Genomic DNA, 27,559 nt, shown 5'->3' on the forward strand with positions numbered 1-27,559 from the left:
ACCACCTAAAACATGATAAATAATATTTTTACATGGACTGTAATCTCATGGCACTCTCAGATGGACTGTGGCAATTTGGAAACCATTTAAACAGTTGCTTCCACTGTGTGCACTTCGGGGTCCGGTTGCAAAATGGGATTAATCTTTTAATCTTTGCTGGGTTTGGTGTGTATTTTCACAAATTTTATAATGTACTTAAAACAGCAAAACTAACTCTGGGCAATGGTGACATAGGTGAGCCATTTCCAAATCACATCCCAACACAGACTGCTGATATCTTTCATAAAATCTCCATTTGTTTAATTTTTTCCTCATGTATTCCACAAACATGTCCCGTAAAAACAGGAATTATTGTCTAATTCAGGAACTTTAAATTTAGTTTTTATTGAACATTTTTGTTTACTATTTATAAACATTAATGACATGGGGGAAAAAGTTGTTTTGATTGACAGTCAAGAATCATCCAGTTGGGCAATGAAAAGTCTGTTCGCTTTCTGATTGGTCGTGGGAAGGCGGGCGCTGTGAGGATGGACGCGTCGGTGACCAATGGTAGGAGTGTGGGGGCAGACCGATTGGAGGCAGGTCATGTCACACCTCCAGGAATATGTCCAACCAGAGTTAACAACCGTGCTCAGTCTTCAGTGGACGATCACTGGTTAACTGTCAGTGCACTGTCCTTGCGCTTTACCAACCAGGAAGGAGTGACATTTGCTAACCTTCCCGGAACTCTAGTCCTCCAATTCTGGCCTCTTGCACATCCCTGACTTCCTTCGCTCCACCATTGGTGTGTGTCTTTAGTTGTCTATGCCCCAAGCTCTGGACTTCCTTCCCTAAACCGCTCTACTTCACTTTCCTCCTTTGACATTCCTTAAAACCTACCTTTTGTTCACCTGTCCATTCTTAGGATCCGTTTAAATTTGGCTGATTACACTCATATAAAGTTTAAAGGCTCTATATAAATGCAAGTTTTTGTTGTGGTTGCTGCAGCATGAAGAATAGTTCTCATAGCAGGATGTAATGATGATCTACGACCGCTTAAACAACATTTCAAATTGCACAGCTTTCATTTCTTCCTGCTGAAAATCAGGTTAGCGATACGCATTCATTGCACTTGTGATAGCAGCACAACATGTACAGCCCCAATGTGCGCACCGATGTCATGGATGTGATCCTCTCACATCTCCGTAGCTGATCCATTGCCAAACAACAGGAAATTCTGGGATTTCATTTTCTCAAATTTTGGAGAAAATAGTTTTTGTTCCTCATTTTACCATCCAAAAAATATACTGTAATTTATCAGTTGATATTGGTAAAACTGATTTCAATGATAATGAACGAATAATTTCAATGGAGAATAATGGACATCCAGAAGTAATTAACAGCCAACAATCTCACTGCAGGGGTCAGAAAACACAAGTTGTATCCTAGTGTTATAGAATCAGAATGGTTACAGCATAGAAGGTCGTCATTCGGCCCGTTGAGCCCGTGCCAGCTTTCTGCAAGAACACTTCAGCTAATCGCACTCCCCCACCCTTTCCCCGTAGCCCTGCATTTTCTTTTCCCTTCACGTACTTATCCAATTCCCTTTTGAAAGCCACGGTTGAGTCTGCCTCCACCACCCTTTCAGGCAGTGCATTCTAGATCCTAACCACTCGCTGCGTAAAAAAGTGTTTCCTTATGTCGCCTTTGGTTCTTCTGCCAATCACCTTAAATCTGTGATCTGTTCTCAACCCTTCTGCCAATAGAGTTTCTCTCTATCTACTCTGTCTAGACCTCACATGATTTCGAACACCTCTATCAAATCTCCTCAACCTTCTCTGCTCGAAGGAAAACAATTGTAACTGAAGCACCATATCTCTGGAACCATTCTTGTAAATCTTTTCTGCACCCTCTCTAAGGTTTTCACACCCTTCCTAAAGTGTGGTGCCCAGAATTGGACACAGTGCGCCAGAGGCTGACTAGTGTTTTATAAAAGTTCATCATAACTTCCTTGCTATTCTATGCCTCTATTTATGAAGCCCAGGATCCCATATGCTTTCTTAACCGCTTTCTCAACCTGGCACCTTCAGCGATTTGTGTGTATATATCCCCAGGTCTCTTACTGTTTTACTGGTAGTATATATTATAGCAAATAACAATGGGCAGATGATCCACAGAGTTGATGTGTAAGGTCACCCTCACTGAAATGATCATAGAATGATACAGCACAGGACGAGGCCATTCAGTCATTATGCCTGTGTCAACTCTTTGACAGACCTATCGAATCACACTATCACAGCAACGGCGAAAGTGAGTGTTAATTCTGGGAAGTAATATTACAAAATGTTGATATTTTTAATTCAGGTTGATTTTTTTTTAAGGTAAGAGCTCTCTTTTTTTACGATATAACTATTTGTACTGCACTTTTTTTTGACAGACATGCGACAAGCCCTCCCCCCCGGCCCCGGATCATTCCCTCCACGTGGTGCTGAGAAGCAGGACCTGAGGCCCCGACTCTCTTCCCTCTTACCACCCCCTGACCGGCCTGGAGCTGCAAGCAGCAGCCCTGGGGCCGTGTGTGGCAGGCCTGGGCCAAGAGGGAGGGAGAGTCTGGGGGGAGAGAGAGAGGCGGCGGAGGGGGGCTGCAGGGAAGAGAAGAGAGAGGCTGGGGAGGGGGGGGGAAAGAGAAGAGAGGCTGGGGGGAGAGTGAGAGAGACCGGGGGGGGGGGGGTGGGGGGCGGGTGGAGAAAAGACATGGGTGGGGGAAATTGGAAGGGCGAGGGATCTCAGGCAAGACGGATCACGTTCTTCCAACCCTTACAAGGGACATCATTGGAGTGAACGATATCCAGAAGTCACGACACTGTCACTATTCACTTCATACCCAATAAACCTGTTAACAATCCGTACACAATGCCCCATCTATGGTGGGGTGGGGGAAGGATGCACTTGCGCTGGGGTAAGGCACTTCGGCTGGGAGAGGGATGTGCTTGGACTGGGGTAAGGTACTTTGGCTGGCCCTTCTGGGGAGCTCTGTCCTCTGTCGCTTCAGAAAGTCAATGTGGGTGGAGTTACAATTTGTAAAGTCAGTGAGACCTTGGGCTGGGTGGTTCCAGTTACATATTTCAGTAAATCTTCATGCTGCGGCTTATCCTCCAAGGGGAGCAATCATAGACAAAGGGTTGAGCATGGCAGCCATCTTGGCAGTACATTTTAGGACACTGGGCCAACTGGAAGCTGATTTACTAATTGCAACTTTTGCTTTGTGTTCAGTTGAACAAACAAGACTTGCAGGGTACACAGCTCCGAAGTGGAAAAGCATATACTTTTCTCCCAAATCCCAGATGGGTCAGCCCAGAATTTCTAAAACTTGCTACTTTGCTTTGTTGGACATTATCGCCATAAATGGAAAGAAGCTGCCTTTCTAGTCACATTTCAAAGGCCACAGACTCATCCTGGAGCTGAAATTATATTCTGACCTGGCGTGATCTGTCTGCTATCAAAATGATTAGATGTAGGGGCGGGGGGTGGAAAAAGGAGGGTCAAACCAAAAAACAAAGAAACATAGAAATTGTGCAAGGTGAAAACCGACATTAGTATTGAACTTCAGGTCAAGACTACAAAACACCGAGGGGCTGAAATTGCCCTCTGTCTGAAATGGGGCGGACCTAGCGTTTTTTAGGTGCTCCTTCTGCTCCAATGCATGGGGCGGACATTCCGGCGATTTTCAGCTCTTTGGTTTATGTTTCTGGTTGGAGTGGTGTTGATGTGGGGAGAGGGGCGGAAGTGCGGTCGGGTCGGAAATGGGGGCGGGTCAGAGTGGCCGATGCTCCAAGTCATCAGCGTCGCGCTGATGACATCATCACACTGTCACGTCACAACGTCCCTCCCCTTCAGTTAAAGCGGAGGGTCGATACAAACTCTGCAGCCACTTTATTTTTTTTTATTTTTTTAATGTTTTATTCGTTGCCAATCTTTCCAATTCTTTGTCAGATCAACTTGTCAGATCATAAACGCCAAAGGTCACCTTGGGCCCATTCAAGGATCACTCTGCGCCAATGTTTTTGCTCTTAGCCAAAAGGCCTAGAGCCAAAGCACCGTTCCTGGAAGTACTGCAATACCAGGTTCGTGCCATGGAGGTGGACGGGTCAAGCCCCCCACCCACCTCCTATTTCCAAAAAGCATAGGAGAACCACCTTCCTGATCCAGGGAGAACCACTTTCTGGTCATGGTTACTCCCCTGTCAGGGCAGTTATGCATGATCTTAGCTAAAAGGCCGGACTCTGCAGCCACTTTATTTATTTTTAAAAAAAAATTTCGTAGCCAATCTTTCCAATTCTTTGTCAGATCACAAATGCCAGAGGTCACCTTGCACACATCAAGGATCACTCTGCGCCAATGCTCTTAGCCAAAAGGCCAAGAGCCACTGCACCGTTCCTGGAAGTACTGCAATACCAGGTTCGTGCCATGGAGGTGGATGGGTCAGCACCCCCACACACCTCCGTGGAGGTGGATGGGTCAAACCACCCCACCCACCTCCTATTTCCAAAAAGCATAGGAGAACCACCTTCCTGATCCAGGGAGAACCACTTTGGGGTCATGGTTACTCCCGTCAGGTCAGTTACGCATGATCTTAGCCAAAAGGCCGAGAAGCTCTGCAGCCACTTTTTTTTTTTAATTTATTCGTTGCCAATCTTTCCAATTCTTTGTCAGATCATCTTGTCAGATTACAAACGCCAGAGGTCACCTTGCACACATCAAGGATCACTCTGCGCCAATGCTCTTAGCCAAAAGGCCTAGAGCCACTGCACCGTTCCTGGAAGTACTGCAATACCAGGTTTGTGCCATGGAGGTGGATGGGTCAGGCCCCCCACACACCTCCGTGGAGGTGGATGGGTCAAACCACCCCACCCACCTCCTATTTCGGCAAGCACTAGGCCACCAGGGTTTCGGCCAGGCCAGTAGCCTGGCATCCAAGGGTGGGGGGTGGCCGGTGCCAGGCTGCCTGTTAGCGGCCCGGCCGAACCCACAGGCATAATTGTCGGCCCGACCTGGCAGTCGGCCAACACTAAAAAGTAAAATGGTGTCGCTGGCAGTGTGACCTCCCCTTTAATGGCGGCCGCGCCGCCTAGACACAAAAAGGGTACCGACAGAAAAAGCTGTCGTGGGCACCGACCAACGGCGATACCACCGATCCCGTGGGGCAATTCCCAAATGTGGGTTGCCGCTGGTCGTTGTATGCACGAGACAGCGGGAAAACGGGTGGGGCAGTCCCGAACACTGCTCCAAAACTAAAGGAGGGCAATATACAAAATAGCGGCCCCTCCGCGCCAACCGATTCTTGACCGACTCGTGTCCGTCTTCGGGCCGAGAGTTGCTTAAAATGATGCACAACACTGGGATAATAAGACGTGGTAATTTGTGTTGTGATGTTGGCGAGCTCTACAGTATTAAAAGTATTGAAGACCACTATGAAATGTATAAATAATTTTAATTCAATCACATACATATGAAGGAAACGCTTTACACCACATAATGGAATATGGAACACTGTTTTCAATTGGTCCAGCAACGTTATAGAAGCCACTGTTTTAGTCCCTGGGGCAGTCAATGACAGCTTCATTTTTATCGTTTAGCGTGTATCTGTTTAGTGATGCAATGACCCATTTTGATGCAGACTGCATCAGAATTTTCAGCAAACACAGACAGAACATCCCTGTAAACAGTACTGGCAAAGGTACAGTTCCTCTGTAACAACTCTGCTGCTGAAGTTTTTTTTCCAGGAACATGTTAACTGCACAGTCTTTGACAACACGCTTTGAATGATTAAGCATCTCTTCCCCCTCCCTGAAACTTGCTTTCTTCTTAGTTACATACAGTCGGTCCTCTGCTGCACATCTCTCCATTAATGCTGGCAGATATGACAGGTCAGACTGATGATCTTTCCACCCCTTCCCCGGCCCCCTTTCTTTAAAGATGAAGCACTTTTTAAAAAAAAATTTTCGTTGCCAATCTTTCCAATTCTTTGTCAAATCACAAACGCCAGAGGTCACCTTGCACACATCAAGGATCACTCTGCGCCAATGCTCTTAGCCAAAAGGCCGAGAGCCACTGCACCGTTCCTGGAAGTACTGCAATACCAGGTTCGTGCCATGGAGGTGGATGGGTCAGGCCCCCCACACACCTCCGTGGAGGTGGATGGGTCAAGCCACCCCACCCACCTCCTATTTCCAAAAAGCATAGGAGAACCACCTTCCTGATCCAGGGAGAACCACTTTGGGGTCATGGTTACTCCCCTGTCAGGTCAGTTACGCATGATCTTAGCCAAAAGGCCGAGAAGCACTGTGCTACTACAAAGTGCTCTGTCAGTCAGCTTGATGAATTCGTGCCCCTGATACTCTACAACTAGATCTACTGGAAGCTCTACAAAGCGATGCTGGCAATACTCTACAGGCTGCTCGTTCAACGTTTGCAAATTCTGCAGATTTATTTTGAACAGATGACCCATGTCACTTTAAAAAGCTACGTACTGTCCCGGGATTGAGAAGGCCGAGAGTTATGGGAATTAACCTGGGCATTACCATTCACTGATGCAGTGCATTGAAGCACAGCCAGCAGAGTATATAATTCGCCCGATGGGCGAAGTACGCTTTCTTGTGGAAATTTAAAAAAAAATAAAGATAATTTATTTTCTTTCTTTTTGGCCACATTACTTCCACTTCATGTTTAACTAAAACTTATTACACACTTCATGCACTCAGCCCAGGCACCATTGTGCCAGATTCTATACACTGATAGACCATCGCTGCGTCCAACAGGCTTGGAAGCCAGTATATACACATGGGGTTTTCCTGATCTATTCTGGATGTTGATAATAGCTTGTGCAGGAGGATAATTAAACATTGAGTCATTGCCCCTGGCCAGGCCACATTGGAGGTAAATGAGAAGGGCATAATCACAACTAGGATCAAGAAACTACCAGCTGAAGGAGAAGGAGAAGAACATTCATTGTATTAATTTGTTTGTCAATGATTTACCACAGAATTTTCCATTGCTTCCTTTTTGGTCAACAGCAGTCATATTTCAGAGAGCTAGGACAACCTTCACCTCCCCAAAAAATGCAATGCATTCTGACTGGTACTGAAGCTTGCAAAAAATCACTAAGGTTGATTGAAATTAGCTCTGTTAAAATTATATACCCAAAGAAAGGAGAAAAAAAACTTAACATTGATTGGGGGAGCGAGTTCAGCAACATTTCAGTAGAGGAGAAATGGAACACTTTTAAAGGCACAATGTTATGCATGCAGGATAAATACACACCTAACACCAACAGCCATGACCCTAAATGAATTAACAAATCAAAAGTGAAATAAAGGAAAACTAACTTCTACAAATCCTGCAGGGAGAAAGGGGATGGAGTTCCCTGGGATTAATACAAGAACATGCAGAAACATGTTAAAAGGGTGAGCAGAGAGCCAAAAAAAGAGCGGAGCTGCAGGCACAACATGTAACAGTCAGAAGTTCTATCAGTGTTTCAATAGGAGGGCGGCAGCCAGAGAAGGGATGAAACTATAAAAGGTAAACAGGATAAGCGCACAATAGTAAACATTTCCTCCAAGTATTCACAAGGGAAGACATGAGGAATATCAGAGTTACCCCGGGAAAAATGAATGACTTTGATATAACTGAGTTGGAAGTCCTCAACAGGCTTAAAGGACTTAAACACAATAAATCACAGGAATCCATGGCATTTACCCTGGAGTGGTAAAGGAAACCAGGGAGGAAAACTTAAGAGGAACTGTCAATCATTGAGGAAACGACTGGACGCTGGGGGCTTCTAGTAGATTGGAAACTGGCCAATGCCCAGTCAAAAAGGGTGACAAATCAGATACAGACAACTACAGACCCATTAGATTTAGTTCAATCCTGTGTTAAATAATGGAATCAATTATCAGGTGTAAAGTTGAAGATTATCTGTAAAATATAACTTAGATCAAACAACAATTTAACTTATTTTTTTAAAATTTGTTTCTGGGATTGGGGCATCACATTGCCCATCCCTAATTGCCCTTGAGAAGATGGTGGTGAGCCGCCTTCTTGAACCGCTGCGGTCCTTGTGGTGAAGGTACTCCCACAGTGCTGTTAGGGAAGGAGTTCCAGGATTATATAGTGCATTCAACATATAAAAGAAGTCCCAAGATGCTTCACAGAGGCAAAAATCAAAACTAAATTGACGCCGAGCTAACAAAAAAAATATTAGAAGGGATGACCAAATGCTTGGTCAAAGAGGTGGGTTTTAAGGAGGGTACTGTAAGAGGACAGGGAGTGTTAAGGCAGCGGGGTTTAGGTACGGAATTCTGGAGCATGGCTGAAGGCACTGCAGCCAATAGTAGGGCTAAGATAGGTGGATGCACAAGAGTCCAGAGTCGGAGGAATGGAGTGTTCGGGGGAAAGGGGCTGCAGAAGGTTAGAGAAAGGGAGAGTCACGACCAGAAGAGATTTAATCACGAGGTTGAGAATTTTAAATTGGAGCTTTGAGAGAATTAGGACCATTGTAGCTCAGCAAGGACAGCTATGATGTATGAGCAGAACTTGGTGCGGGATAGGATACAGATTCAGCGGGGGAAGATTCAGTCTGACTAACCCGCTTGATCGTTTTTGAGAAGGTGACATCCCAAGTGGACTGTGGTAAGCCACAGGAAAGGCTCAAAGCAGTGTGGGTGCTGGGTACATTTTTGATATAGCTATGAAATTGGATGATGGGTAGAAACAATGAGCACTTGTTAGAGAAGTGGGAGGGGGGGGGCGAGGAGGTGGTGGAGAAAGAGTATTGATTGGGGTGCACCAGAAATTAGTGTTGGCACTCCTACTGTTTCTAATTTACACCAATGACTTGTATTTAGAAACCCAATGCAAATTGGCAGATGATACCAAACTAGATGGGAAGAGGCAGGTGAATGGGAGGATGCAGCTCAGAAGTTCGAGAGTGAGCTGGACAAAATTTGTATGTAGGCAGAACAATGGCAGATGAAATTGAATATTAAAGCATTGCATATAGGAAGGAAAAGTAAGAGGAAAGGCTGGAGAAACTTGGACTTTATAACCTTGAAAAGAGACACCTGAGCATTTATCTTGTAGAGATAAGCAAGACTGTAAAGCGGTATGGAAAAAGTAAATCTGGGAAATTACTTTAAACTGCACGAGGTGGTCAAGGAATCACAGGTTCAAACTAGTAAAATGCAAACCTCAGACGGGTATCAGGAAGTGTGGCTTCATACAAAGAATGGTCAAAACATAGAATCGATTTCGAAATAGAGCAGTGGAGGCAAAAATCCTGCAATCATTAAAAACCCAACTGGATGCAGTATAATGTAGATAAATGTGAGGTTACCCACTTTGGTGGCAACACAGGAAGGCAGAATATTATCTGAATGGTGACAGATTAGGAAAAGGGGAGGTGCAATGAGACCTGGGTGTCATGGTACATCAGTCACTGAAAGTTGGCATGCAGGTACAGCAGGCAGTGAAGGCGGCAAATGGCATGTTGGCCTTCACAGCGAGAGGATTTGAGTATAGGAGCACGGAGGTCTTACTGCAGTTGTACAGGGCCTTGGTGAGGCCACACCTTGAATATCGTGTACAGTTTTGGTCTCCTAATCTGAGGAAGGACATTCTTGCTATTGAGGGAGTGCAGCGAAGGTTCACCAGGCTGATTCCCGGGATGGCAGGACTGACATATGAAGAAAGACTGGATCAACTAGGCTTATATTCACTGGAATTTAGAAGAATGAGAGGGGATCTCATAGAAACATAAAATTCTGATGGGATTGGACAGGTTAGATGCAGGAAGAATGTTCCTGATGTTGGGGAAGTCCAGAACCAGGGGCCACAGTCTAAGGATAAGGGGTAAGCCATTTAGGACCGAGATGAGGAGAAATTTCTTCACTCAGAGAGTTGTTAACCTGTGGAATTCTCTACCACAGAAAGTTGTTGAGGCCAGTTCGTTAGATATATTCAAAAGGGAGTTAAATGTGACCCTTACGGCTAAAGGGATCAAGGGGTATGGAGAGAAAATAGGAATGGGGTACTGAAGTTGCATGATCAGCCATGATCATATTGAATGATGGTGTAGGCTCGAAGGGCCGAATGGGCCACTCCTGCACTTATTTTCTATGTTTCTATGCTGTAATGGGAGGATTTTAGGGTCAGTCTCGATAAATGAACTAAGTTGGGCCAAATAGTCTGCCTCATCTATAATTACCATGTGATGTCAGTGACTCAGCATTCAAGTTCAAGTTTGGATATATTTACATTCTACCTCTGAAATATCGAGCCAGAACCCATCACATCATCCCTACTGCCTTTACAACATGGGTTCAAAGACTGTGCAGTTAAAAATAACTTTTAAATAAAGCAGATGATGTTCTGAAATTTAAACAGCTTCAGTAGTGAGTTGCATGTCCTCAAATACCAAATGCCCCACTAGATCATAAACCTGGAATGAGATAGATTCGAGGACAGGCCACGCATCGATCTCAGTGATGTTGCTGTGGGGAGTTGCTCAACGACTCCGTGAAACGGGTGAGGGGATAAAAAGGAAATGGGAAAAATTATATATTGGATAAGGAGTCATCATTTAGCCGTTGTTAGCCGTCTCCTGGCAGTTTGTCAAGAGCAGTGCTGCAACTGGTGGCTCAGGAACGGGCTTCCCGCCACACCCTCACTGCCCTCCTGGCTTCAAGCATTCATGGCTCTCAAGTGGGACTTAGGGAGAAACTGGGGGGGGGGGTGGGGGGTGGGGGGGGAGAGGAATAAAAAGTTAAACTTCCCTCATAGCAAAAAAAGACGGATGAAAAGACGACAAGAGTGCATAATTACATCTCAGTGGAGTCCCTGAGTTTTGTCTAACATCTACGACCACTCATTACAACAGAATCCTTATTCATGATGCAAAGCTTTGGAAATACATTTTTAGGAACAGATTCGTGACATTACTTGACGCTGTGAGAAAGCAAACAGAATGTGTCAGTAAAATGGAAAGTGCAACGTCAAACCAATCAGAATCTTGCTTGTGTCATGTGGGATAAACGGACTGGGATAATTTCTACTAATGCAATGCTGGACATGATTTACAGTATGGAAATATAAAGCCATCAGAAGCTCCATTACAGTGGATTTGAGGTTAAAAAATACACCTGATCCAAGAATACAATTTCAATGGAACAAACCACTTCCAACACACTCCCATTACATGCAATTATTTATCCAAGTACAATATTTTAATATAAAAGAATCTTGATCAAGGATTAAAACATTCACCTTAGCATCCATATTTAATGCTGGGTTAACCATTTCATCTGGAAACAGCAACGCATTTTAGGTGTTGAATCACGTGTCTAAAATCCATTTGTTTTAATTCGGTGCTTGTTTACTCAGACTGAAGGGGGCTGCGGTACAAAGATTTACACATTTTATACAGAAATCCTGTTCTAACCGGAACATTTCTTGGCAAACTATTTATCAGAATGCAACCACGATAGCCTGTATAGCCTGACAAATCCGCTTTATAACACCAGCTCAAAATGGTTCAAGGAAAGCTCGCTTCAAACGAGACCGTGGATCTGTACACGCTCTACATTGCTCCAGCAGTTCCTCGCTCAGTTATGCAAGTTTCACATTTGGGTGAAAAGCCTTTGTTCTGATGGGTCACCTTGTTTATTATTGGGAACCATTTTGTGCACAAGGTTCTGTTTTTCTTACCATGAGCGGACTCTGTGTATTGGTCTGGAAAAGGATCTATCATTACAGTACTTCATAAACTCCAAAAGGTAACATACTATATTTATTGCATGGGGAAACTTCATGTGGCTGTAGGTCAGTAGCCGCCCCCCCCCACCCCTCGTTCATAATGGGCGCCATCATGCAAATGCGATTTGCCCGCTATACACAGTGGCAGGTGCATCAGGTTAGATCAATTTTAGCAGAATTTTGACAACTTCAGAAATTAAAGCTTAACATTGTTGTTTAAGCACCGTCAGCTCTGGGATCTGCACGCATACTCACTCTCTCTCACGGAGTAGTGGTCAGAAAGTGGACCCTTGAAGACAGTGTCTCTCCTGCTCCCAGTTGAAATTTGCTGTTAGTGATCTGAAGAGGACTTCTGGGCTTCTATATTGTTAATATCTCTTATAATTATATTTGTGGAAAATACAGCTGGCGCTATGCGAGGTGGAAGCTTTTCACCGTATTCAGCAATGGAGAGCTGACCGGGGCTGAAGTATGGTCAGTTTGCAGTTTCGTCAGTTTGACCACTACAGTTAGGACTGTGAATGCAACTCGAGTTCCAGCAGGCTGCGTCACTTGGGACTTCCTAATGATGGGTGATCGCATTTTAACTATGTGTTGAACAGCTATTTGAACTGGCCGCCTTTGTAACTTGATGCCCGAGGCAATGGAAAGTGGTCAACACCATTTGCCCGATATAAGCGGGGCAAAGTGGCGGGGACTACACTTTAAAACTGTAAAAGATCATTTGCATACAAAACTGTCAGTTCCCTGCACCTGATGAATGACAAAATGTAAGGTCAGGATGCGTCTATAAAATGCAGGTGCCAAGAACGACTCCAGCTTTGAACCTTTAAACACACGAATAGAAAAAGTTACATTACAAAATAATTTGTTTCCGTACACCAAAAACACTTGCATAATTCTAAAGGTATTTACCGTTATTTTCATATAAAAATACTCCTGACTGAAATTGTACAAATTTATTGAACACTAGAAAATAAACACTATGTTGGCTGAGTCAGGCAGCTTCGGTTAACCATCCGTGAAGGTAAGGAATTGTGCAATGAACACTTGTGCTGCCTTCTTATGATCAATGAGGTCACACCGACTCACAGCATTGGGAGGTGGTCTCAGCAATAACACTGCAAAGATGCTGGCTGTGGAGAGAGGAAGAGTGGCTTGTAAGTTTTAAATTCACGGCTATAATCCTGAATCCCAACACCAAGTGAAGGGTGGGGCATTGGATCCATATTCAGCATTTAAAAAGAACTGTAAACTATTTGCATACAAAATTATTCTTCTTCATTTTTTAATATTTCTTCACTCTTTGTATCAAATGACCTTGTCAGAATTCTCCAGCACAAACAGCAGATTCTGTCTTTAATAGAATTATCCCACACATCTACTGGATCCTCAATGAGGCAGTCGATTGCACTGACACACAACACACCAGTACTGGATTAGTCAAAGAAAACACGCTAGGATCTCTCAAAAAGCGCTGGTTAAGCAATGGGAATCACTTTTTATAGTAGACACATGACAACAGGAACTGCTTCACAGAAACAGTTGTTGCTTGTGGACAATATATTTCTCAAGGGGTTGGTCACATGTTAGAGCCTGCAGCAATCTTAGACTGTAAACACGATGGCCGATTACTATTTGCCACACTCACTCTGTTAAAAAGTCACATCTTCATTGCTTCAAATGTTGCAGAGTACTTTGAACTGCGCTGACTTGTGTACACAGCAAGATTGCTCCAGCAATGCGATGTTGCATAAATTAGATTTTTTTAAGTGGTGTTGGTTGAAAGAAACACTTGGATTTATATAGCGCCTTTCACAACCGCCAGACGTCTCAAAGCGCTTTACAGCCAATGAAGAACTTTTGGAGTATATTCACTGTTGTAATGTAGGAAATGCGGCAGGCAATTTGCGTACAGCAAGCTCCCACAAACAGCAATGTGACAATGACCAGATCATTTTTTCTTTTTGTTATCTTGATTGAGGGATAAATATTGGCCCAGGACTTGAGGTATAAATGTTGGCCAGGACATTGGGGAAGCTCCCTGCTCTTCTTCAAAAGAACATTACTGTAATTTAAACGTCCAGCTGAACTTGAATAAGTAGACGGGGTCCCGGTTTAACATCGCAGTAGTGTCAGCCCAGATTAGCCGCAATAGTTTGTGGGGCTTGAATATAATACTTTCTGACTCAGAGGTACGATTGCTACCCATTAAGCCAAATTGAAAATGTATTGCTTATATTGCTGGGTTCCCCTTGTCCTCACCTTTCACCCCACCGGCCTCCACGTTCAACAGATCATCCTACGCCATTTCCGCCACCTCCAGCGTGATCCCACCACCAATCACATCTTCCCCTCCCCTCTCAGCTTTCCGAAGGGACCGCTCCCTCCGTGACATCCTGCTCCATTCCACAGTCACCCCCAGCATCCCTCCCCTTCCAACGGCACCTTCCTGTGCAAGCGCAGGAAATGCAACACCTGCCCCTTTAACTCCTCCCTGCCCCTATCCAGGGCCCCAAATACTCCTTCCAGGTGAAATTGTGATTTAGTTGTACTTCTTTCAATTTAGTATACTGTATTCACTGCTCACGATGTGGTCTCCGCTCCATTGGGGAGACCAAGCGAGATTGGGTGACCACTTTGTGGAGCACCTCTGTTTAGTCTGTAAGCGTGACCCTAAGCTTCAGGTCACCTGTCACTTTAATTCTCTACTCCACTCCCACTCTCACCTCTCTGTCCTTGGTCTCCTGCACTGTTCCAATGAAGCTCAACGCAAGCTTGAGGAACAACACCTCATCTTTAATTTAGGCACTTTACAGCCTTCTGGACTCAACATCGAGTTCAACAGTTTCAGAGCGTAACCGTTGCCAATCTTTGGCTCTCTTCTTTCCCCCAGCCCCCGAGCCTGTTTCTTTTTTTCTCCTTGTTCCTAATGGCAGTTGGTCATTATTCTGCCATTTACACCCTATCTTGACGTATGTTTTTCTAACTCCTGGCATTACCATTTCAATTCGGCCCATCATCCCTTTTGTCGCTCTAATCTCTCCTGCCTTCCACTCTATCACAGACCTTCCCTTTTTGTTCTTTCTTCCCCTCCCCCTTTTAGTGCTGGTTAAGAATGTGTTCTTTCTGAACACTCTCCAGTTCTGATGGAGGGTCGCCGACCCGAAATGTGAACTCTGCTTCCTCTCCACAGATGCTGCCTCACCCGCTGAGATTTCCAGCATTTTCGGTTTTTATTGCTTATATTGCTGTTTACTATATCACCCTTTTTATCTGGCTCCCAAATTATAATTGAAATCCCACCAGGGCAAGTCTCAAAACTGAATTCAATAAATCTGGTAATTTGTGGTCTCGCACCAGATAATGACCATGAGAGCTGTGCTTTTCACAAACCCACTGGTTCACTAATGTCCTGTAAGGAATGGAATCTGTCACCCCTACCTGGTCTAGCCGGCATGCAACTCCAGTTCCACACTATATAGTTGCAGCTGTCCTCAGGGTAACTTGGGATGGGTAATAAATGCTGCTTTGCCAGTGTTGCCCACGTCTCAAGGACAACTTTAAAAAAAATAAGTGTGTGCTTGTCTGTAAAAGCCTAATATGGGTAAGCTCATAGCAATATCCTCAGAAACTGTCAAATCCAGAATTATGTTTTGTTCTCAATCAGCAATGGTATACGAGCTTTGCTGTATGCAATGTTTTAGCAGATGTGAACATTTATGCCATAGAAACCTTACAGTGTGGTTTTACCAGGGATAGGAAACTACAATTATGAGACTTGAGATAGAGGAACTGTTTCAACTGGGGCAGAGAAGGCCAAGAGAAGAATTCATAGAGATTTTTTTAAATGAACAGTTTTGATCGGGTGAAGAGGGACAGACGATTCTCCCCAATTGGAGAGTCAGTGACATGAGGTGATCAACTTAAAATTGCCACAAACAGAGTAAGGAGAGAGGTTAGGAGAAATTGATAGTTATGGAGCATGGAATACTTTGCCACAGGGAGTGGTTGAGGCAGAGACCAATACATTGGATAAATATTTGAAACAACAGCTTCTATTTATATAGCGCCTTTAACCGAGGAAAATGGTCCAAGGTGCTTCACAGGAGTATAATGACACATCCCCAACATCGAAGCACTGACCACACTCGACCAACTCCGTTGGGCGGGCCACATCGTCCGCATGCTCGACACGAGACTCCCAAAGCAAAGAAAACGTATCAAGGACTCGCTCAAAGCCTCCTTGATAAAGTGCAACATCCCCACCAACACCTGGGAATCCCTGGTCAAAGACCGCCTTAAGTGAAGGAAGAGCATCTGGGAGGGCGCTGAGCACCTAGAGTCTCGTCACCAAGAGCATGCAGAAACCAAATGCAGACGGCGGAAGGAGCATGCAGAAAACCAGACTCCCCACCCATCCTTTCCTTCAACCATTGTCTGTCCCACCTGCGACAGAGACTGTAATGCCCATATTGGACTGTACAGTCACCTGAGAACTCACTTTTAGAGTGGAAGCAAGTCCTCGATTTCGAGGGACTGCTTATGATGAATGAGACAAAAACTGACCGAGCCAAGGAAGGAGACATTAGGACAAGTGACCAAAAGCTTAGTCAGAGGTAAGTTTTAAGAAGAGTCTTAAAGAGGAGAGAGGGGTGGAGAGATGGAAAGGTTTAGGGAATTTCAGAATTTCAAGCCTACACAATTGCCAACAATAATAATAACTTTTATTTATATAGGCGCCTTTAACGTAGTAAAACATCCCAAGGCGCTTCACAACAAATTTACAACATGTTAGATATTGACCATTGAGGGAGAGAGAGAAAGAGAGAAAATGCGGGAGAAGGAAGTGTAAAAAGAGGTAAAAGGCTCGGGTCTGAAGCAGCAGCCTAAATGCGCCGCAGATAAGACACAGGCGTGAAAAACTAAAAAAAAATCAAATTACATTGTAAATAATACAATACGGTGTATACAATAGTAAAATCAGTATAATAAAGATTATAATTAAACAAAATTAATATATATCATAATTAAATATAATATATAATTAATATACCACAATGGTGGGGTGAAGGAAGTGGGAATGGACAAGAGTCCAGAGTTGGAGGATTGTAGAGTTCTTGGTGGGTTGTAGGGCTGGAGGAGGTTAAAGGGGGTGAGGCCATAAGAACATAAATAGGCCATACAGCCCCTTGAGCCTGCTCCGCATTCAATAAGATCATGGCTGATCTGATCATAGACTCAGTTCCACTTCCCTGCCCGCTCCCCATAACCCCTTATCGTTTAAGAAACTGTCTATTTCGGTCTTAAATTTATTCAATGTCCCAGCTTCCACAGCTCCCTGAGGCAGCGAATTCCACAGATTTACAACCCTCAGAAGAAATTTCTCCTCATCTCGGTTTTAAATGGGCGGCCCCTTATTCTAAGATCATGCCCTCTAGTTCTAGTCTCCCCCATCAGTGGAAGCATCCTCTCTGCATCCACCTTGTCAAGCCCCCTCATAATCTTATATGTTTCAATAAGATCACTTCTCATTCTTCTGAATTCCAATGAGTAGAGGCCCAACCTACTCAACCTTTCCTCATGTCAACCCCCTCATCCCCAGAATCAACCTAGTGAACCTTCTTAGAACTGCCTCCAAAGCAAGTATATCCTTTCATAAATATGGAAGCCAAAACTGCACTCAGTATTCCAGGTGTGGCCTCACCAATACCTTGTATAGCTGTAGCAAGACTTGCTTTTATACTCCATCCCCTTTGCAATAAAGGCCAAGATACCATTGGCCTTCCTGATCATTTGCTGTACCTGCTATCCTTTTGTGTTGCATGCACAAGTACCCCCAGGTCCCGGTGTACTACAACACTTTGCAATCTTTCTCCATTTAAATAATAACTTGCTTTTTGATTTTTTTCTGCAAAAGTGCATGACCTCATACTTTCCAACATTATACTTCATCTGCCAAATTTTTGCCCACTCACTTAGCCTGTCTATGTCCTTTTGCAGATTTCTTGTGTCCTCCTCACACATTGCTTTTCCTCCCATCTTTGTATCGTCAGAAAACTTGGCTACGTTACACTCAGTCCCTTCTTCGAAGTCGTTAATATAGATTGTAAATAGTTGGGGTCCCAGCACTGATCCCTGCGGCACCCCACTAGTTACTGGTTGCCAACCAGACAATGAACCATTTATCTCGACTCTCTGTTTTCTGTTAGTTAGCCAATCCTCTATCCATGCTAATATATTACCCCTAACCCCGTGAACTTTTATCTTGTGCAGTAACCTTTTATGTGGCACCTTGTCAAATGCCTTCTGGAAGTCCAAATACACCACATCCACTGGTTCCCCTTTATCCACCCTGTTCATTACATCCTCAAAGAATTCCAGCAAATTTGTCAAACATGACTTCCCCATCATAAATCCATGCTGACTCTGCCTGACTGAATTTTGCTTTTCCAAATGTCCTGCTACTAGAAACATAGAAAATTTTAAATTTGAAGCATTGGTGGATCAGGAGCCAACGTAGGTCAGTGAGCACAGGGGTGACAGGTGAGCAGGACTTGGTGCAGGGCAGAATACAGGCAGCAGAGTTTTGGATGAAATAGAGCAAGATGTGGGACTATGGAGGAGAGAATGATTCAGTGGGATTCGTTTTGGACTGTTCTGATTGTAATTGCTCAACTATTGGTGGCTGTGCCTTCTGTTGCCTAGGCCGCAATCTCTGGAACGCTCTGCCTAAACCTCTCCACCTCTCTTTCCTCCTTCAAGACGCTCCTTAAAACGTACTTCCTTGACCAAGCATCCGTGCTAATTTCTACTTATGCGGTTTTGTGTCAAAGTTTTAGCGCATAATACTCCTGTGAAGCACCTTGGGATGTTTCACTACGTTAAAGGCGCTATATAAATACAAGCTGTTGTTGTAGCAAAGAGCTGGCACAGACATGATGGGCTGAATGTGTTATTAACTTGTGAGGTACTACAGATTGCAGAATGGAATTTCATTAGATTTTACACAGAGCAGGACGCCAATAATTGGGCAGTTCAAGTATTCCACATTGAACAATCCTATTGTCTTTCTTTAAGCCCAATTTTTAAAAAAGGAATGCTGGGAATACAGAGTGTTTGGGTGGGATTGATTGTACTTGCATAGTAATCTCAGTAATGCCAACACAGCGCAGAAAGTTTGGAAGTCAGTTTGATGCCTAGTCTGCACGGCACCAGTCACTTCAGTCTGTGTACTGTGCCACCTTGTGGCGACAAGTTCAAGCTGAAAAGATTAAAAAAACGTACAAATAGATTTTTAACTTTTGGGTGGCCGCTGCAATTTTGAGGCCTGGGCCTCATTTGAATGCGACTGGCGAGCTGCAGATACCAAATAGGCGACTCAAGGCAGTTCACCGGTTTCGGACCACAGGAATGTCGGCTAGTTGGGAAGGCATCAGCAGTTGTAGGTAGATCCTAGGGGGGGGTGGAATGCGAGGCCGAAGGGGTAAGCCCAGTGTCATGTATCTTACATTATTATATATAATTGTATCCTAACATACTATACATGACTGTGATAAGATATGACCTGTAACCACCAGCATACCTTACCACCAGGGGTGCACTTGTAAGAGACAGTTATACAAGGACAGGTCTCAGGCAAGTGCAGCATTCCAGAGCTGTGAAATAAAGGTGCAGGTCCAGAGTGACCTTGACTTCACTACATGCCTCGTGTGAATCTGTACTGAGGGGACAGGACTTTACACCCAGGCTGACAGTATGCTTGTGGATCCAGGAGGAGCATTCCTGCTCCAGAAAACAAAATAGAAGTGTAACAAATGTTTGTGGGAGTTTCCTGAGTGACCAATCTGGCTCAGTCTCACTTACTAATAGTCACTGCTGTTCAACATAATCTACTGTAAACAAAGCACATGGAGATGTTTCTGAAAGCCATGATAAAACATCAGTTAAATGCAAGAATTCTTATCTTTTAGAATAACATCTTTTCTAACTATTTTTTTCTTTTACTCTCGAGTGTCAGCTGTGGCTCAGTGAGTAGCACTCTTGCCTGAGTCAGAAGGTTGTGGGTTCAAGTCCCACTCCAGAGACTTGAGCACAAAAATCCAGGCTGACACTCCAATGCAGTGCTGAGGGAGCGCTGCATTGTCGGAGGTGTCGCCTTTCGGATGAGATTTTAAACGGTCTGCTCTCTCAGGTGCCCGTAAAAGATCCCATGATGCTATTTTGAAGAACAGGGGAGTTATCCCTGGTGTCCTGGCCAATATTTATCCCTCAATCAGTATCACAAAAACAGATTATCTGGTCATGATCACATTGCTGTTTCTGGGACTTTGCTGTTCGCAAATTGGCTGCCACGTTTCCTACATTACAACCGTGGCTCCAGTTCAAAAAGTACTTTGTTGGCTGTAAAGCGCTTTGGGATGTTCTGAGATTGTAAAAGGCGCTATATCAATGCAAGTCTTTCTTTTTCTTCCTTAAATTCGAGCTGGTCGGTCAATCTTTTATTGAGTGCTAAATCGGTCTATAGGATTTTGAAAGCTGAATGTTCCCTTCCGGCACAGTCAGATGGGACTTGTGAATCTTATTAGGGAGCACTCTGTACTTGGACTGGATATAAAAATTCAAGTGGCTCCAAAGTACTCCAAATAATTCACTTCCAATCTAAATCAATGGCAGTGCAAGAGCACCCCTCAAATGCAACAGGAGGAACCAGTTTTGGATCTGACTGGGGAAGCAAGACTAAACCAGAGAAGGAGCACCGTGGCCAGTAGTGAAAAGCAAATTTCAGGAGCCGCGAGTTTGGTGACAAAGTTACTGTCTTACATCATGCACCATTTCAGGGAATCTACTCAAGTTCTTTATCAAGATATGCTTAACTTGTGAACAGGAAGCAGTCGTTTCCCTTTCATTTACAGAAAATGATACACTCGCCAAAAAGTGTTTCCTTGGGAACCACACTGACACCAAGGAATACACTATGGATAGGAAACCCAAACCAGCAAGTAAAAGGGTCCCTTCAACCACAACTCAAACCAACATCGGACCACACTTAAAAATTAATTATTAGTCCGCTGCTCAGTAAAATCTATCAATGGAGAAATGTAGCCCTTGCTGTACCCATTTTCCATGCACAAACCAACCAACAAAGCTCGTGATGTGGCAGGCGGGAAGTGCACGTGTATTTCCAGCAGGAAGTACGTTGCCCGTTGTATTGGCGAAGATCGTCAAATTGGCAGCTGGAGCGCACATTGGGAATATTTAAAGGCCAGATTAATCTATGCAAACGAGTGTCCTGCACTGGACCAGTTTTCAATTTTTGAATGCCTCAGCACTGCACATGCAGAGCACAATGTGGTACTAACCAGTAGGAAGGCCTCCATAATTACCTGAAAGTGGAGGTTACATGAAAAGAACACGGACTCCAACCTAGGCACAGCAATCTCCCAGCCAGTATCCCAATCGATCACCCTTCCCGAGGCCAGTTCACCCTTCCTTCTCGGCCTTATCGCTCACCCTTCCCAGAAAGAGTCCCGATCGCCTACCCTTCCCGAGAACCGATCGGCCGGCCTTCCCTTCCCAAGGCTCAAACGCCCCCACCACCCTCCCCCCCAGGCCCGATCACCCACCCTGCTTCCCGGACAGTGGCCCGAGGCCTGATCGTAGTCCCCACCTTCGAGAACCGATCGTTTCACATCGCCCCCCCCCACCGCACCCGGGTCTGGGGCCAAATGCCCTTCCCCCCCTTATAGGCCTGATCGCCCCCACCCCCGCCAGTCACGGCCTGATCGCCCCCCCCCTCTCCCTCCCCACTTGCTGAGGCCAGAGATCTGCTTCGACAACAGCAGCATCCCGAACTTCAATTGCGATTCCCCGGCAGTTCTGCGCAGCTTAATGGACATGAGACCTGGGGCCCAATATTGGGGACGCCTCACTATTCAGGCATAGGGATCTTACCAAAAATGGTAATGTCTAAACCCTAGAGTCCATTTGGTTCTCAACATGCAATTAATTCTCCAACTTATATTTGATTTTATTCTCCCCAGCACATAGTTTACTGCAATTGTCCACGAGAGGAACCCTTTAGCTTACCAAGTGTAGACACGTCAAGATGGTTGGAAGCTGCATTTTTCAGAAGCTCTCGAAGGAAAGCCATTAAATATTTGAATACATTCTTATGGCATTGAGGTAGCATGGAGACAACCTAACAGAAGAGAAAAAGGTGCAGAAATGCAGGACACATTATGTTTGGTATAACTCATTCACACAACAAAAATATTCTTCTCGCAGAGTTTATAGATGGAGGATGAATTCATCAAGAAAATCTGCATTTATATAGCACCTCTAACATAGAAAAAAATTCCAAGGTGTTTCCCAGAGGAGAAAAAAAAAGTGGGTGCCAAATTGTTGCAGGGCAGTAAGGAGAGATTAGGGAAAGTTTGGTGAAAGGATGGATTTTGAGAGGGCGTTTAAAGTTCGAGAGGGAAGAGGGAAGTGAAGAAGTGGAAGGCATTCCTAGAGTAGGGCCGAGTGAGATGAAGTCTGTGTGGGCAAAGGTGAGAGCAGAATGCCCCAGGAGAGCACAGTCGAAGCACTGGAGAGGAGGGGTGTAACTGGAGGAAGCGATGGAGGTTAGATGGGACAAGGCAGTAGAGGGGCTTATAGAGGAGGACAACTACTTCAAATTTGATCTCTTCAGTGATGGGAAGCCAGTGTAGGTGGCAGGATTAGAGCGACGATTGAGTGTGGGACAGAATGTGGGCAGGGGAACTTTGAACAACTTTGAGTTTATGGAGGTTGGGATGCCAAGTGTAGAGGTGACAAAACTGTAAACAGAGGTTTCAGTGGCAGTGGGGGATAAGGGAGGGGTAGAGACGGGAGTGTGTTGTAGAGATGGAAATAAGTGTTCTTTGTGATGGTCATTCAGCCCCTCGAGCCTATTCTGCCATTCAATTAGATCATGGCTGATCTGTATTTTAACTTATCTATCTCCCTTGGTTCCGTAACCCTTAATACCCTTGCCTACAAAAATCTATCAATCTTGGTTTGGAAATTTTCAATTGCCCCAGCCTCAAAAGCTTTTTGGGGAAGTGAGTTCCAGATTTTCACTACTGTGTGTGAAGAAGTGCTTCCTGACATCACCCCTGATCGGCCTAGCTCTAATTTTAATGCTGTGCCCCTTTGTTGTGGGTTCTTCCACCAGAGGTAATAGTTTCGCTCTGTCTACCCTATCAAATCTTTTAATCATATTAAACATCACAATTGGATCATCCCTTAATCTTCTATATTCAAGCCTAGTTTGTGCAATCTGTCCTCATAATTTAACCCTTTTAGCCCAGGTATTATTCTGGTGAATCTGCGCTGCAGCCCCTCCAAGGCCATATCCTTCCTGAGGTGCAGTGCCCAGAGCTGAACACAATAGGTTAAATGGGGTCTAACCAGAGCTCTGTACAACTAGAACATAACTTCCACCCATTTGTATTCCAGTCCTCTTGAGATAAAGGACATCATTCCATTAGCCGTTTTAATTATTTTTTGTATCGGTTCACTAGCTTTTAATGATTTCTGTACTTAGGCCCCTAAATATCTCTGCTCATCCACACTTCCTACCTTCTTGCTGTTTAGAAAATACAGGCGCAACATACGAAATCCGGAATCCTCAGAACCAATCCGTGCTGGATTTCGGATTTTGCCAGATTTCGGACCTCGTAGTGGACCGAATCTGTGTCGGATTGGGGTTTTGCTGGATGTCGGACCTCGCCCCGGCCCTAATCCGTGCCGGATTTCGAACCTCGCTGCCCGCCAATCCTCCGCTCCTCGCCACTTGCTGAAATGTCCGGTTTTTGGACAATTCCGGTTTTCGGAGTTCCAGATTCAGGACTTTGCACCTGTACTCTGATCTATCTTTCTTGGGTCCAAAGTGGATGACCTCACACTTTCCCACGTTATACTCCATCTGCCACAGTTTTGATCATTGACTTAATTTATCAATGTCCCATTGCAACTTCCTGTTCCAGTCTACAGTATTTACTATGCCACTAACTTAGTGTCATCGGCAAACTTAGATTTACGGCTCTCTATTCCTTCATCCAATTCATTTTTAAATATAGTGAAAAGCTGAGGCCCAGTACAGATCCCTGGGTGATATCACTACGCACATCCTGCCAATGTGAGTACATACCCATTATCCCTACTCTGTCTCCTATTTCCTAACCAATTCCCATCACCATTTTCTTACTTGTATTGAATCTAGTTAGTTCCTTGATTTATTTTTATTTTTCGTTCTATCCCTGGTACTTTATCTTCATCCTCTACTGTGAAGACTGATACAAAGTGGCTATTTAGTAAGTCTGCCTTTTCATAATTTTCAATTACAGTATCACCTGTGTTTGTCATTAAGGGGCCCACATTATCATTAGCCACCCTCTTTCTTTTAACAGATTTGTAAAACCCTTTAGTGTTGTCCTTGGTATCCCTCAAGTTTTATCTTGCACTTCCTTTCTGCAGCTCTAACTATTTTCTTTGTTTCCCCTTGCTGTTCTTTATATTTCTCCCAGTCCGTGGGATCGCCACTGTTCTTTGCATTTTTATACTAACTCACACCAAGGTACACATGTAGAACTCTTGCCCATTATGGAATGTACAGGTCTTGCATTCTACCAAATACTTTTGTTGAACATTTCCCACTGTCCATCAGTAGTTGTATCTGTTAATAGTTCAGCCCAGTCTATTGTGGTCAATTTTTGCTTCATCCTTCAGTCTTAGCTAAATTTAAAACCTTGGTTTGTGACTCACCCTTCGCCATCTCAAAGCCAATATCGAATTTTATCACATTATGGTCACTGTTAGCTCGGTGTTCCTTTATCGTTAGATTTTTTGATTAATTCAGGCTCATTACTCATCATTAAATCTAATATGGCCTGTTCTCTTGTTGGTTCAAGGACATATTGTTCCAGAAACTTGTGTCCCGAATGCACTCAAAATATTTTCTGCCTTTGGGAATCGAGCTGTTCTGCTTCTCCGAGTCCATGTCTCTCATTATAACCACTCTGTTTTTGCAACATGTTTCTCTGATCTCCGCTACTTTATGTATTACTGCTATATGGAGGTCTACAAACAACTCCCAACAAAGTCTTGCATCCTTTTCTATACCACAATTCTACCCATAGCCTTTCTATTGCCTGCTGACCATTACTGATATGCCCTCATCCATTGCTGTAATAGTGTTCCTGGTCACTATCGCTACTCCTCCTCCTTTTTCACTTTCCTTGTCCTTTCTGACGACCTTATAAATTGGAATATTTATTTCCCAGTCATGCCAAACTTGTAGCCATGTCTCAGTGATACCCTTTAAACTGAATTTTCACTTCTAATTCACTTGTATTATTTCTTATGCTACGTGCATTAATGTATAGAACTTTTAATTCGGCAATGGACCCTGATGCCGTGATATTTTTAAAACATATTTTAACTCATCACACGCCTTGTTTTTTTATTACTTCCATTGTATTTTTTATCAGTTATTTTGTTGTTAGATTCAAAATAAAAATATAGAAAATAAGTATTTATAATACCTTTAACACTACTGATGGCCTGAACTTCACTTTCATCCCTTTAAAAAAATCTTTAGGCTATTTTTAATTTGTATTTCTCCCCGAGTCCTCCCCCCTTTATTGGTTTAACAATAGTCCTATTTATCCTTTCAGCTAAGACCTTGGTCCCAGCCCGGTTCAGGTGAAGTCAGCGGCAGTTGGTGAGAGGGGAGCGACCTATCAAAAGCCCAGCGGGAGATCGAGAGCCAGCGGCAGTTGGTGAGAGGGGAGCGACCTATCAAAAGCCCAGCGGGAGATCGAGAGCCAGCGGCAGTTGGTGAGAGGGGAGCGACCTATCAAAAGCCCAGCGGGAGATCGAGAGCCAGCGGCAGTTGGTGAGAGGGGAGCGACTTATCAAAAGCCCAGCGGGAGATCGAGAGCCAGCGGCAGTTGGTGAGAGGGGAGCGACCTATAAAAGGCGTACTGGTGCAGCTACAGCGGGAGAGAAAGCAAAATAGAAGTAGAAAGTAATCAAAAAGTGACGTCACAGCCAATGGGGTAAGTGATTGGCTGGTGATTGGTGAGTAGCTTTTCTTTTATTTTTTATATCAGTAAGTGAACTATAACATTGTTATTACCAATTTAAGGGTATCTAAGGTTAAGACATGGCAGGAGAGCTCGGTCATGTGATATGCTCCTCCTGTACCATGTGGGAACTCGGGGACACTTCCGGTGTCCCTGACGACTACGTGTGTGGGAAGTGTATCCGCCTCGAGCTCTTGACGGTCCGCGTTGCGGAATTGGAGCTGAAGGTGGATTCACTCTGGAGCATTCACGATGCTGAGAATGACGTGAGTATCACGTGTAGTGAGTTGGTCTTACCGCAGGAGAAGGGTCCACAGCCAGATAGGGAATGGAAGACCAACAGGAAGAGCAGTGCAAGAAAGATAGTGCAGGAGTCCCCTGTGGTCATCCCCCTGCAAAACAGATACACTGCTTTGAGTACTGTTGGGGAGGATGACTCATCAGGGGAGGGCAGCAGCAGCCAAGTTCATGGCACCGTAGGTGGCTCTGCTGCAAAGGAGGGCAGGAAAAAGAGTGGGAGCGCGATAGTGATAGGGGATTCGATGGTGAGGGGAATAGATAGGCGTTTCTGCGGACGCAACCGAGACTCCAGGATGGTATGTTGCCTCCCTGGTGCAAGGGTCAAGGATGTCTCGGAGCGGGTGCAGGACATTCTGAAATGGGAGGGAGAACAGCCAGTTGTCGTGGTGCACATTGGTACCAACGACATAGGTAAAAAAAGGGATGAGGTCCTACGAAAAGAATTTAAGGAGCTAGGAGCTAAATTAAAAAGTAGGACCTCAAAAGTAGTAATCTCGGGATTGCTACCAGTGCCACGTGCTAGTCAGAGTAGGAATCGCAGGATAGCGCAGATGAATACATGGCTTGAGCAGTGGTGCAGCAGGGAGGGATTCAAATTCTTGGGGCATTGGAACCGGTTCTGGGGGAGGTGGGACTAGTACAAACCGGACGGTCTGCACCTGGGCAGGTCCGGAACCAATGTCCTAGGGGGAGTGTTTGCTAGTGCTGTTGGGGAGGAGTTAAACTAATATTGCAGGGGGATGGGAACCTATACAGGGAGACAGAGGGAGACAAAAAGGAGGCAAAAGCAAAAGACAGAAAGGAGATGAGGAAAAGTGGAGGGCAGAGAAAACCAAGGCAAAGAACAAAAAGGGCCACTGTACAGCAAAATTCTAAAAGGACAAAGGGTGTTAAAAAAACAAGCCTGAAGGCTTTGTGTCTTAATGCAAGGAGTATCCGCAATAAGGTGGATGAATTAATTGTGCAAATAGATGTTAACAAATATGATGTGATTGGGATTACGGAGACGTGGCTCCAGGATGATCAGGGCTGGGAACTCAACATCCAGGGGTATTCAACATTCAGGAAGGATAGAATAAAAGGAAAAGGAGGTGGGGTAGCATTGCTGGTTAAAGAGGAGATTAATGCAATAGTTAGGAAAGACATTAGCTTGGATGATGTGGAATCTATATGGGTAGAGCTGCAGAACACTAAAGGGCAAAAATCGTTAGTGGGAGTTGTGTACAGACCTCCAAACAGTAGTAGTGATGTTGGGGAGGGCATCAAACAGGAAATTAGGAGTGCATGCAATAAAGGTGCAGCAGTTATAATGGGTGACTTTAATATGCACATAGATTGGGCTAGCCAAACTGGAAGCA

The 27,559-nt window shown here is 44.5% G+C and overlaps 1 protein-coding gene, 1 non-coding gene and 2 pseudogenes across 2 annotated transcripts in view; all 4 read right to left on the reverse strand.

Moving 5' to 3' along the window:
* Positions 1-4,066: 4,066 nt before the first annotated feature.
* LOC139280414 (U2 spliceosomal RNA) lies at positions 4,067-4,266 on the reverse strand. The gene has a single exon (XR_011596670.1). It is a non-coding gene; the product is annotated as a U2 spliceosomal RNA (small nuclear RNA).
* Positions 4,267-4,400: 134 nt separating this feature from the next.
* Positions 4,401-4,636, reverse strand: LOC139280362 (U2 spliceosomal RNA; annotated as a pseudogene).
* Positions 4,637-5,502: 866 nt separating this feature from the next.
* inpp5b (inositol polyphosphate-5-phosphatase B) overlaps positions 5,503-27,559 on the reverse strand; it is a 148,837-nt gene continuing 126,780 nt past the window's right edge. The window contains exons 19-20 of the mRNA XM_070899223.1: positions 21,877-21,988; positions 5,503-12,923 (exon numbers count right to left, since the gene is read on the reverse strand). Of these exons, the coding sequence (XP_070755324.1) occupies positions 12,799-12,923; positions 21,877-21,988 (237 nt within the window). The 3' untranslated portion in view covers positions 5,503-12,798. The remainder of the gene's footprint in view (positions 12,924-21,876; positions 21,989-27,559) is intronic.
* On the reverse strand, positions 6,086-6,323 carry LOC139280370 (U2 spliceosomal RNA; annotated as a pseudogene).

This window comes from Pristiophorus japonicus, chromosome 14 (assembly GCF_044704955.1).
Source record: "Pristiophorus japonicus isolate sPriJap1 chromosome 14, sPriJap1.hap1, whole genome shotgun sequence".
NCBI classification, from domain to species: Eukaryota; Metazoa; Chordata; class Chondrichthyes; family Pristiophoridae; genus Pristiophorus; species Pristiophorus japonicus.